Consider the following 12,731-nt stretch of genomic DNA (forward strand, 5'->3'; position numbering starts at 1 on the left):
GGAGACCAGGCTAGCCTCAGCACAGGATCTAGTCCAAGGCCATGCTTGCCTATCACTGTGGAGACCAGGCTAGCATCAAACTTGCAGCAATCCTCCTGCTGCCTCCTGAATGCTGGGCTGACACATGTGTGCCAGCTCACCTGGCTAATTGTCTATCTTTAAATTTCTTTAGTATATTTGTGGTGGTTTGAAAGAAAATGACCCCCAAAGGGAGTAGCACTTAATGGAAGGTGAGGCCTTATTGGAGGAGGTGTGTCACTGTTGGGGTGGGCTTTGAGGTCACATATATGCTCAAGCCACATCCAATGTCTCAGACCACTTTCTGTGACCTGCAAAATGTAGGACTCTCAGCTACTTCTCCAGCGCCATGTCTTCTTACATGCTGCTATGTCCCACCATGATGATAATGGATTGAACCTCTGAACTGTAGGAGAGCCACCACAACTAAATGTTTTCCTTTTAAGAGTTGCCATGGTCATGATGTCTCCTTCACAGCAATAGAAACCCTAATTAAGACAATTTTCATAACAATTTTATGATTCAATTTGAGTTTGTCTGATGGTTTTTTGTGAATAAATTTAGGTTACTCAAAGCTTAGCTTCCTTGAGAGGCCACTTCAGGAAGGAAAGGATGTCTACATGCCCTTACTTGGTGATGTTAACCTTTAAGAAGTTTTAGTTATCTCTCACACACTGAAAAACTGATCTGTTTAAAAATCCAGCAGCTTTTAATATACTCACAGGTGTGGACAAGTGTTACCACTAACATTTTCAGAATACTGGGGACATTTCATTGCCACCACACTTATTAGCTTTATTAAGATTGATCAGCTCAGGGCTGGAAAGTTGATTCAGTGTTTAAGAACATTTGCTGTTCTTCTAGAGGACCGGTATGTTATTCCCAGCACCCATGTGGCAGGTCACAATAATCTGTAACTCCATTTCCAAAGGATCCAACACCCTCTTCTGACCTCCGCAAGCGCCAGGCACTCGACACGGCACACAGACATCCGTTCAGGGGCAATACCCATACACAGAACAATAATAGCAGCAGTAGTAAATTTTTTAAAAGGATTGATCAAGTCCGTCACTTCCTAAACACTTATCAGTAGTTAGAAATACAACTTCAAAGGACAGGGTTAATGATGGGTAGTGAGTAGTAGCGTTCCAGCAAATCCCCCGCAGATCAAGTCACATGGACCTCAGTTCTACATTCCTCTTTTGATAGTCAAGACTCCAGAGGCTCATCAAAGATACACACACTGTCTCACACCACTTTCCCTGTTACCCTCATCCTACTCAGAGCCTTGAGAATGCCAAGTTATGCTGCTAACTCAGGGAGACTAAGAAGTGAGTGGAAACTTGTGTCTCCTGGAAAAGGGTGTTCTAAGATTGAAGAGTAAGGACCCTGTTTTTTGTCAGCTGTCCACTACTACAACAAAACACCAGAGAAAATGGACTGAAAGAAGGGAGGTTTTTCTTGGCCCCTGGTTTCAGAGGCTCCTGTTCATGGTTGTTTGGCTCTGTCTGTTGCCATCAGACCTGTGGCAGGTGGGGTGGTACATAGTGGTGGAAGCCTGAGGTGACTGCTCACCCCTTGGCAGCCAGGAAGCAAAGAAACAGGAAGTGGTTGGGATCCCAATATCTCCTTCAAGAGCGTGGACCCCGGTGGCTTAACTTCCTCCCCCTAAGTACCACCTCTTAAAGATTCCATGGCCTTCTAAAACTATCACATGTTGGGGACCAAGCCTCTGACCTTTGAGGGGCCCTTATTCCAAACTACAGCCAGCCTACTCCAGCCACTGTACAGATGGAATATAAATGTATCTCTACTTCGGCAAGCATCCCTTGGACGAGCAGAAAGTGCCACGGGGGGGGGGGGAATTGGAAGATGAGTAGAGCATGTTCCCACCCTCAAGGATATGATTTCACAGGAGAGGGTTAAGATGGTCACAGAAGAACCAGCGTTTGAGGCAGGGATTGGCTTGAGTAGTTGACCCATTGGAGGAAAAAAGAGTCAACCTCGCTGGAGTGGTGAAGCCATCCTACAGAGGAGGCTGTATGAGATGAGACTTTGAGGCTGTGCAAGGACTAGACAGTGAGGCAGAGTCAGAAAACACAGCTGCGGCTCACTGGACCTTTGAGATCCAACCGGACTGTAAAATTAGTTCAGTGAATGATGGGGCATTACTGAGGATTCAGAGTGGAAGATGCAATGACCAGAGCTGAGACGCCTGCAACACACTGAGACCAAGTCCGGGGAAGTCCTAAACTGTTGTTGGTTTTCCCTCCAGCAGCTTGGCCTCGTGGTGTCATTCTGTACGACAATGCCATCCATCTGACTAGCGCCAAGGGCAGGGTCAGAGCGAGTAGTTCACTTGTCTTCTTCATGCCTTGTGTTCAATGTGTGCCAATGGCACTGTGTCATTCTGCCCCATTGAGGAAAGGTCCCACTTGGGGACATGCTTCTTTTACAAAGAAAACACAACAGCAGCCTTCCAGACAATGGTCCTTAGCCTCTGAGGTGGTGCTAAGGCCACTTTGCTCTCTGAGTTAGGGACTCGTGTCCTTGCCTGACTCTGAGACAAGGCATAGGACCCTCACCCATTGCCCTGAAACAAGGGCCCTGAACAAAAACTTTCTTGACACACAAATCTTCTGAACTTTCAACAGCAGACTTATGTGGCATTGTGAAGTAGTATATATAAGCATCTATGTTGATGCACTAAATAGAGCAACTACCACTGAGTACAGTGAACTGAGACATGGAAGTGTGTTAGGAGGGTGCTGGCAGCTCTGGATTAGCCGTCCTCTGTCAGTCCAATGGCCGTGTGGCTGTCCACAGCACTTCTCCTCATGCATTCTCTTAATTTAATACATATTTAGTGACCCAAGCAGGAAAAGCATGAGGCTGCGGTGATGGATGGTAAAGTGGGGTGAGCACTGGAGAGAAAGGAGGGGCCCCTTTCCTCACCTGTAAATGGAGGAGGTTGGAAGGCCTTCTAGTTCCATCATCCCAGAGAAGTTGGATTGTTTTATCTGTGGAAGCTTCAGGAATGTTCTCCACTCAAACCAAACTCATCTTTCCTTCAAGGTCAAACTTCTTAGTCTACAGAGCTGATGGGATACTCAGCTCAAGAGAGGACACTGGCCGTGGCCCCCACCCATGCATCTTCAGGGACCACCCTGGTCTGGTGTATTTTTAGTCTTTTCCAGAAAAGTTGTTTCTTCTCTGTAAGTTATGATCTTTCATAAAACAAATGTATAATTAATCTGTATGTTAAACCTGTAATTAGGAAAATACATATTTTTCCCATCCCATTTGAGGAAAAGCTCTCCATCCAGGGCTGGTGATACCACCATTCAGCTCTCATAGGGTAGGGATTTCCCATGCTGAAGAGCCACCTACCACCCACCCAACCCCAACTGAAGCTTCAAGACACTAAATCTTTAGATTAGTTGCTGCTGTTGTTTTGTCTTGTTTGTTTTTTGAGAGTTTAAAACAAAAGTGAAATGACCTAACTTAGTCACATTTTTAAAAGATTGATGTAGCTGATAAGTTAAGAACAGACTATAAAAGACACCAATAAAGGGCATACAGTGATGGCAAAGGCCATTTAAGAAGCCATCACAGAGCTGGAGAGATAGCTCAGTAGTTAAGAGCAGCGGCTGCTCTTCCAGAGGACCCAGGTTTGATTCTGAGAACCCACTTGGGGGCTCAAACCATCTATCACTCCAGTCCCAGGTGCTCTAACATCCTCTCCTGGCTCTGTAGGCACTGTATGTATGGGGAAGGCATGTACAGCATTCAGGCAAAACATCCATACACACAAAATAAAAGAATTTTTTTTTAAAAAAAAAAAAGGAAGCTATCGGAGCTGAGTGATGTGGTTCAGGAAGCCTGCCTGAACTACAGAGAGAGACCCTATCTCAAGATCCAACAGGCCAGAAAGATGGTTCAGTGGATAAAAACACTTGCTATACAAGAGTTTGAATCCCCACAACTCCTGTAAAAGCCAAGAGCACAGTGGGAGTTTGCATGAGATCTGCAGCCCAGAACTCCTGTGGGGAGGTGAGAGGTGAGGTAGAGATAGGGGCAATCCTAGAAGCTCACAGTCATCTTTGCCTGGTGTGTGCAGCAGACAAAAACAACAGAGACCTTGTTTCAAATAAGGAGGAAGGTGAGAACAGATGCCTGAGTGGTTCTCTAATTCCTACATGCATGCCATGGCATGTGTACCCTACATTATACATGTTTGCACACATAAAAATAGACTGTATACACACACACACACAGTACCTCATATCATACATACATATGTGTGTGCACACGAACATAGACTATATACACACATACACATACATAAACACGCACATGGCACCCCCACAGATACAGATTAACATAGACTTATACACACACACAGAGCACTCTCAAATCACACACACACTGGCACACACAGACATACAGACTGTATACACACATACACATAGTACTCCCAACATTATACACACATACATATGTGTGCACACAAACAGATTGTATAGACACAAGCACACACAAACAGCATCCCCATATCATACACACAAATGCATGTACACATAAACACAAACTGCCCACACACACACAGCATCCCCACATCATACTCACAAATGTGTGTGCATACAAACAGACTGTATACACACACGCGCGAGCGCATGTGCGTGCATGCTCACACACACACACACACACACACACGCGCGCGCGGAACAATTCTAATAATTTGAAGAATGGTAGAGGTTTAAGGCAGAGAGTGACAAGAAGCTGTCAGGTACTGGGTAGAGTTTGGCAGTAGAGACAGAAGTATTTCTCAGGGACATGTGTGAATGAAGTTGAGTCAAGGATGAGTTCCGGTTTCCAGCCAGGGACATTCACTGAGATGGAGAAAGGTAAGAGAAAGGCAGGTCTGGGGGGGGGGGGAAAGCAGGCATTTACTTCTGGAAAGGACTAGTCCAGGATATCTTGCGGTTGGGGAGGGAGGTGCTGGGTTGGATATGAGGCTCTAGAGTTTGAGGCAGGGACAGCTCTAAGGATCTGAGCTTGGGAGTCATCCTCATGAAGCTGTGATGTAAAGCCTAGGCAGCAAGTGTAGGCAGAAGAGAGAAGATCAAAGCAGGATCGAGGCCCTGGGGAACTCCTACGTCTAGAGGTTGCAGAGAGAAGCAAAGGAAAAGAAGGAGCCCAGGGGTGGGGGGAGGAGGTTAAGGAACAAGAAGCCGAATGAAGAAAACATTTCAAGGAGAAGGGAGTAAGCACCTAGTCCAGCGATGATGGATCGGTACAGGAAGAAGGGACAGGGACTGCCCCTGGATCTAGCAACCTAGTGACAAAGGTAAAACTGCAGAAAAAGAACATCCAGACAAGGACACTTTCAGAGGGAGTTTTATTATAAAAGAAAGCACAGAACTGTAAAACGGCCAGAGTCAGACGCATGATCAAGAGAGGCTGTCTTTAGGACCAGGTGTGGTGGTGCACACCTTTAATCCTAGCACTCAAAGGCTGAACTCTGTGAGCTCCAGGACAGCCAGAGGGATACACAGAAACATCCTGTCTGGGGGGGGGAGAGAGAGAGAGAGAGAGAGAGAGAGAGAGAGAGAGAGAGAGAGAGAGAGAGAAAGAGAGACTGACTTTGAAAGAGGAGACATAGTTTCTGCATGTAGATATGCTACTGGAATGAACCACCAGACCAAAAAAAAAAAAAAAAAAAAAAAAAAAAAAAAAAAAAGATGGTTCCAACTCTTCATTCTCCTAATCTTCAAAGAGCATGTTATATCACTGCTTCCCGATTTACCACCTTTAGAAGCCATTTATTGACTTTCTGCTATGAAATACCAAAATCAGCTCGGTACACCCACCCTCATCTCCCTTCACTCGTGTGACTTCATCCCGTCATGCCGCCATTGGCCGCCATTTGTTCCATTATCCCAATATGCCATTAACACAGTTTATCTACTGGTCACCCTGGTACCTTCTATTCACCTATCAACTATAAAAAGCATCTCTTTGCTCCCCACCTTATGTAATCAGGATATTAACACCTCTACCTGTGAGTCAGCATTGGCACATACTACAGGACAATAGCAATGAAAACTAACAACAAACTCTTAACAATTCCAACTTAGGTCTCACATGACATGTCATACCCTGCTTCCAATGTGCCAGGATTCAGACTCTGCTACTAAGAGAGAGCAGAACCTCGAAAGACCTTTTACGGGATCTGGTTCAGCATCAATCACATGCCAAGCCTGAGGTCAAGGGGCAGAGGGAGGAAGTATTCTCCTCCGTGAGCGGCAGATAGGCCGTATGGCATCAGGTGAAGGTGTGCAATCTCTTTCCTGAAGGATAAAGAATTGGGAGAATGGTCCCTCGCCATTCCACTATTTCCTCTTGTGTTGTCTGGCTTCTCTAGGCTGTTTTTCATTTTATGATGTAAAGGTGGGAGACTTTACACGTCCCTCAAGTGGTCTGCAGTGTTTTGTTGATTTTAGAAGGTGAAACCCACAAGGCAGCATTTACATTATTATAACTGAGCAAATACTTCCACTGCAGAGCCAAAGAGCCCATATCCTGTACCACAGCACCAAGGACACATACCACACAGACTTCGAAGATCCTCTTTTACATTCTGTCCCTTACATCACTCACAACTGGGCCACACTTTAAATGGGCTCATTTATTTGGGCTCATATATGCCACTCATGAAACTTTGTTTGGTTTGTTAACATGGAGTTTCTAACTGCCTTCATTTATTTTTTCTTGTTGATAGGCAAAACATGCCTTATATGACACATCCCACAATAATGGCCTCAAAATTCTTTCCCAACCATTGTTTGAAATCCCTCCCCCTGTTTCTTTTGAAGTCTAATGACTTCTTATCTAATTGGGCTACTTCATTTTTTGTCTACTACAGTTACTAACTGCCTTTTCTTTCCTTCCTTCTTTCTTTCCTTCCTTCCTTTCTTCTTTCCTTCTTTCCTTCCTTCCTTCTTTCCTTCCTTCCTGATATATAGAGTATTATTCGCTAATATGGCTCAGCCTTAAATTTGGAATTCTCCTGCACCAGCCTCCTGAGTGCAGGGAATGAAGGTATAAAGCACCAAACCAAGCACACTAATTACCTTCTGTTTTTCTTATTTGCATTCTTTTTTTCCATTAAAATCTTAATTTCTTGTGCTTTCCCAGTAATACTCTCCACAGTGTGGAATGTTCTGGTTTCATGACACCCTCAGAGACCTCTTTAACAGAGCCCTCCACTCCTCCTACTCTAACGAAGACTGGCTGTCTTCTAAACTGCTGAGTAAGCTCATCTCTCAGCTGTTTTTCCTGGTGGGACTAAGTAGCACCACCAGTCAGCTGGATGGTATTGTTGCTCTAGTCAGGTAGAAACTGTGAGTAGTCAGGAGAAATTCTTCAACCCTGGCCACTGGCAGCTTTCATTTGCCACTCAGTGTTTGGTAGCAGGCAACCACAGGTAACATCTTTCCATTAGAGTTTTCCCTCAGGCCTCCAGTACCCAGATCCTCAGAGGGCAAGTGTTAGAGCCCTTGTATAGGCCTAGGGGTTTGGGATTCCTCAGCCCTTGGCAGTGTTAGGGTCTTGTTGCTGTCATTTTAGACCTAGGAAGTTGAGATTATTTAGCCTTTAACACCAGCTAGTGTCCGTGCTCTTGGCTCAGGGCCTGAGGCCTTTGATCCTAAAGACCTTATGACTCTCTGAAAGTCTTCTGCAGCCAACTTGCAATGTCCCTTCTGGCCCTTTGAAGTCTTCTATCTTTCTTTAGGCACAGAGAAGTCCCTTGCCTTCTCTGTCTTCACTGCCTTCTTCTGATGCTCTGTTTCCTCTTCAGCTGTCAAGCAGCCAGCTTCCTTATCATGAAAACCAATTGTGACCTTAAGGGACTTTCACGTGGCCAAGGGAGAGATGGGCCCCTCCCTTTCTTGTCTTGGTAGGGCTACTATGTCCTGGAGCCTATGGTCTGTCAGATACTCCCTTACTCTGCTGAAGAGACATTTCCAAGTAACTCCCTTAAGAGGTCTGAAAAGAAGATAAATTCCCCTTGGGTCTCCCATCCTCAGGCCTATTTTGTGTATGTATTAAATAAAGGTGCCAGGCCAGATGCTCTCTCATGTCTATTCCAAGAGTGTAATGTTGTCAGTTTGTGTCCATTTACATCATCTGAGCTCTAGGAGAAAATTTTAAATAGTTGCTACTCTCAAGGGATTTGCAGTTTCTTTGTCTGAACACATATAAACTCTCAAACTAGTAAGAGAAAGTCATCAATACAAAAGACCCTGCAAGGCAGGGGGTGATTGGTTATAGACCAGTCTTGGGCTAAAGGAAAGAACTAGAAGCTAAGCCAGCCTGAGGCATCCCTGCTGGAAGGAAGACCTCTGTCCTGTCAGAGAATAAGCAGTGAGTTAAGGGAGGGATAAATGTTTATGTGACCATCAGCAGTAGACTGACGGCCAACATTAGGTCTGATGTAATAATTAATGGTCAGTGGACAAGGCCTCCCTGTTACCTGTTCAGTCTCTTTGAGTCATTAACAGTTATAACTTACCAAATCACAGCCGGTAATAATTTTTAAATATGGCAGCATAGTGATACCCTTCATCAACAGACATGTTTTCAGACCATTTTAGGGCACAACAATTAACTTGCATTACACACACACACACAAACACACATGCATACATGTATATCTTCATGAAACATGAAGGACTTGGCTGGCAATTGCCTTTATCAGTAGTTTATCTGGATTGGGATAAAGATGTCTCTCTTCACCACCATATCACCACTTGACACGATTATTTTTCAGCCTGGATGTGTAGCTCAATGGTATGGTGCTTGTTTAGCCTGTAAAGAGCCCTGTATTTGATCCCTAACACCACAAAAATAAGAGAATAAACATTTTAACTATGACAATAGGAAGTGATTATAAATTGTCTCTCTTTCCCATGCATACCCTAGGCAGGGAGCATCACTCTTATTGATAGACCTTATTATCCAAGGAACATCATTGAATGAATGGGGAGGATCCTGGAGGATTTAAAGGATATGGCTCCTCCAAGGCATGTCTCATAGACTAATGGGCCTAAGTAACCAGCAATATGGGGTGGTGGGTAGTTATCATTCAGCCAATGCCAGTTCCCCTCTTTGTCATGAAAAAGAAAAAAGAAAAAGAACTTGTAAGAAAGGAAATTTTCAGAAGAAAGAATCTTTATGTCAGTGGTCTGAGTACTTTCTAGAATGGAGTGTGTGGGGCCAAAGGAAGAGTTTCCCTACAACTGCCTCTCCTTGAAAGCATCCTCTAAAAACCCTGCCCCACCCCTAGGAAGAAGGAGCTGCTACCCTCCAAACATGGAACAAATTCAAAGTTTATATTAATTCTCCTGCACAGGCTTTGGTCTTGGCTGCTTAATTCATCTTCATACCCCCAGTGCCTGACATATGGTGATGCCCGAGTTGGCCCAATGAAGGGGTAGATGGATTAGAAGAAGCTGCATTTCATCAAAGAGTAGAAGAAGCAGTCTGAAAACTCAGTTGTCTCTGGAGCTTTGAACAAGCCAGGGGAATTAGCAGAAGTAGACCTGAGCCAAGAGGAGGACTTCCAAGAGCTGAGAGCATCAAACCACTCCCCAGCCAGGGCAGTGGAGAGAGCAGGAAGGTGGTGGGGGGCGCCTTGGAGGTCTGTGGTTATGTGGTCCAGGACACCATGCAGGTACAGAGGGAAGCAGAAAGATCAGAAGCAGAGCTGCCACTGTACCAGCTACCCCGTCCAGAGATGAGGCAAACAGGGGCAAAGCAGAGTGTGGCAGTGTGCAAGCCAGTAACCCCAGCACATGGACATCTGAGGCAGAAGGATTGCTTTGAGCTTGTGGCCAACCTGGACTGCCTAGCAAGTACCAGGACAGCCAGGAATATATGGTAAGACCTTATCTGAAAAAGAAAAAAAGGAGAGAGAGAGAGGAGAGCAGGGCAATGGACCCCCAATATCTAGACTGCTTTTTATAGTAAGCCTTGGGTTTTAACCTCTCACATTTCATCAGTCCAGTTTCCTAGAAAACCAGGCATCCTGCACCCTGTCCCCCAAATGCCTAGGTTAACTTGCTGAAATTACAAGTCAATATACCACATTTTACCTGTTATTTCTTGTGTAGTTTGCTTATTTCCTCCCCCCCAAGTTTCTTAGAAAGCTCTGTGTGTGTGTGTGTGTGTGTGTGTGTGTGTGTGTGTGTGTAAACTCCCTGGAGATAGTCTTACAAAGAGAAATGTAATAAGGTTTTAGGGGTGAGAGGGGATGATGCTATCATAGCAGTAGGGCTTAGGTAGAAAGATGCCTAGCGTTGCACAGACTGGTGCATCATGAGCAGGCCCCTGCTACCTCCTAGAGCAGGTTTCCCACAAGTCTGGTTCCCTCCCCAGCAACAGCTCCATGCAGCCCTGCCCACCCGATTCCATAGCATTTTTCTCAAAAGCCTACGATATGTTCATTTCAACACTTAGAAAGAAAAAAAAATTCTACCAAGATGCACCTTGCCTTGTGATCTTGGTGTTCTGGGGGGAAGTAGGTGACATTTTTGACCATGGAAATTAACACCAACTTGTCTCCTGGCAGTATCAGTTAGAGTTGGCCTGATTACATCAAACGTGGACCAGCCTGCTAAAGGCATCTTTCCAGGAGGGAGGCCCAGCTCAAGGATCTGACTTTCTACTCTGACAAGACTCCTAGCCACAGCATCCCTTAGGGGCAGAAAGATTTAAGCTCCTGACAAAACCCCACAGGTTAGGTTGAGTGGGTGTGGCCTTCAAAACCACCACAGAAGAGGTCCCTGATGAGCCTGCTAGGAGCAAGGCCATGAGAAAGGCCAGAGTGAAATAGAAGGCCACTTCTAGCTGACCTCTGCTTTTGGGAACTTGCAGCCATGGCCAGGCAACTGGCTGGCTGGCAAAGGCCGGCTCTCTAGAGAATGCGTAAGATCCCTGCTTCGCCAGCCCGCTGCTAAGAAGGGTCCACTGGTGGCAAGCAATCAAAGCTGGAGTCGGGGAGGGGCATGCAGTCAGAGATTTGAGGCTGGAAAGAGGAAATCCGGAGAGCTCTCATTCGCTACCTCTACTCACCCTAAGTCACTATTTTGGGACAGGGATTTCACTAGGGTGTGTCCAAACAGCCAGAGAGCCCCACACAGACTTACTGGGGAGCGTTCTCTGCTTTCTAACCAGTTCACTTCTGGCCACATGCAGTCCAAATCCACAGGCATGTAAACTGTATAATAAAGTCACCCTTCCCTACCCTCGGTGTGCTGTGGGGGTTCTGGTAAAAATGCAGGCACCAGGAAAAGAGACTCTGGCTAAAGAGCTGTGACGCCCCACAGGCTCCATCCACTCCATGTGAAAGTATGACCGGGTACAGTGTGTCTCCTAAATCTGTCTCCCCTCCCCCAGCTCAATCGACTTCTCAGACTCCCTGGAGCTTGGTCACCCTCCTACCACCACCACCACCTCAACCATGAGTTCCTCCTGTTCTGCCTCCTCCCTTCCCGAAGTAGTGGGATCACAGAAAGATGCGCTTGGTAGGGAAGAAGTGTCAAGATTCCACTCGCTTGGACGGTAGCCTAGCCTGGAGCCAGGGAACCTTTGGGTCCCTGCCTGGGGCTCCAAGATGTTCTGCCAAGTTTATAGCTCTTCTCTACCTGGCCACCTCGCTTGCGGGTCAGATACCCCAACGTGGCACCTCTCCCTCTCCGTCAGGAATGCCCACTCCGCAGGTTTCAGCCACCTGCCAGAAGATCAATCGTGAGGGCACAGTCTGAGACCGGTGGGCACACCCACGGGTCTCAGCCAGTGCCCAATCCCTGCTCTGCCCACTCCTCGGCAGGCAGCCCAGGTCACAGGGGCCGCAGTGGTTAAAGGGGTCACAAGGGTCCCGTCCCCCCACTCCTTACCCAATCCCGGCACGAAAGTGTTGAGGAAGAGACAGATGACAGCCACCGGGAAGGGCATGTAGGGGATGGCGGCGCGAAGGGGGCCCTTCTTCTCGCGAACCTGCACGACCACCCCGCTGGACGACGACGCCCCCCGGGGATCTGCTGCTGCCACTGCAGCCGCCGCCGCTGCGGTCTCGGCGTCTTTGTGCAAAGGCTCCATGGCAGGACACGCTCTCCAGGAACCCGACAGCCGCCCAGGACACAAGGGGAGGAGACGGCCGGCAGCCGGCTGTGGGCTGCACGCTCGCCGCCCTGCTCAGGAGGCCAGCGCGCTCCGGGTGCGGGTGCTGCGAGGCTGGCAGTGAAGCCCGCCCTCCCGCGCTTCACGCCCCCACCCCGGGCGGAGGGCGGGAGGGGCAGCGTGACACTTGGTGACAGCGCTCCCTCGCCCCTCCCCTCCGGGCCCCTTCCCCGCCCCCTCCACACCTCTCAGCTAAGCCCATCATTCACCGGCAATAGAGACCCAGGCGAGGGAAGAAAGTGCTAGTAAAGTGCAAGGATGCTTGTGGTCCAGCTACCTGGACCCTCCTACCACTGATGAACTGAGAACCTCACTCAAGGTCCCCGAGAGCTGGTCGTGCACTAGACTAATCCAATTTGAAAAGCCTAAGGGTTGAGTCTCTGAGTGTGCATTTAATGCTAGGGAAATGGAGGCTAGGGACACGGGGAACCTGATATCTAGGAAGTCTTCAGCTCACTCTGCATTTC

At 47.2% G+C, this 12,731-nt stretch overlaps 1 protein-coding gene across 1 annotated transcript in view; it reads right to left on the reverse strand.

Annotated features, from left to right (window-relative positions):
- Stum (stum, mechanosensory transduction mediator homolog) overlaps positions 1-12,220 on the reverse strand; it is a 41,718-nt gene extending 29,498 nt beyond the window's left edge. The window contains exon 1 of the mRNA XM_051186443.1: positions 11,982-12,220. Within this exon, the coding sequence (XP_051042400.1) occupies positions 11,982-12,183 (202 nt within the window). The 5' untranslated portion in view covers positions 12,184-12,220. The remainder of the gene's footprint in view (positions 1-11,981) is intronic.
- Between the last annotated feature and the right edge of the window lie 511 nt (positions 12,221-12,731).

Source organism: Phodopus roborovskii, unplaced genomic scaffold, assembly GCF_943737965.1.
Source record: "Phodopus roborovskii unplaced genomic scaffold, PHOROB, whole genome shotgun sequence".
NCBI lineage: Eukaryota > Metazoa > Chordata > Mammalia > Rodentia > Cricetidae > Phodopus > Phodopus roborovskii.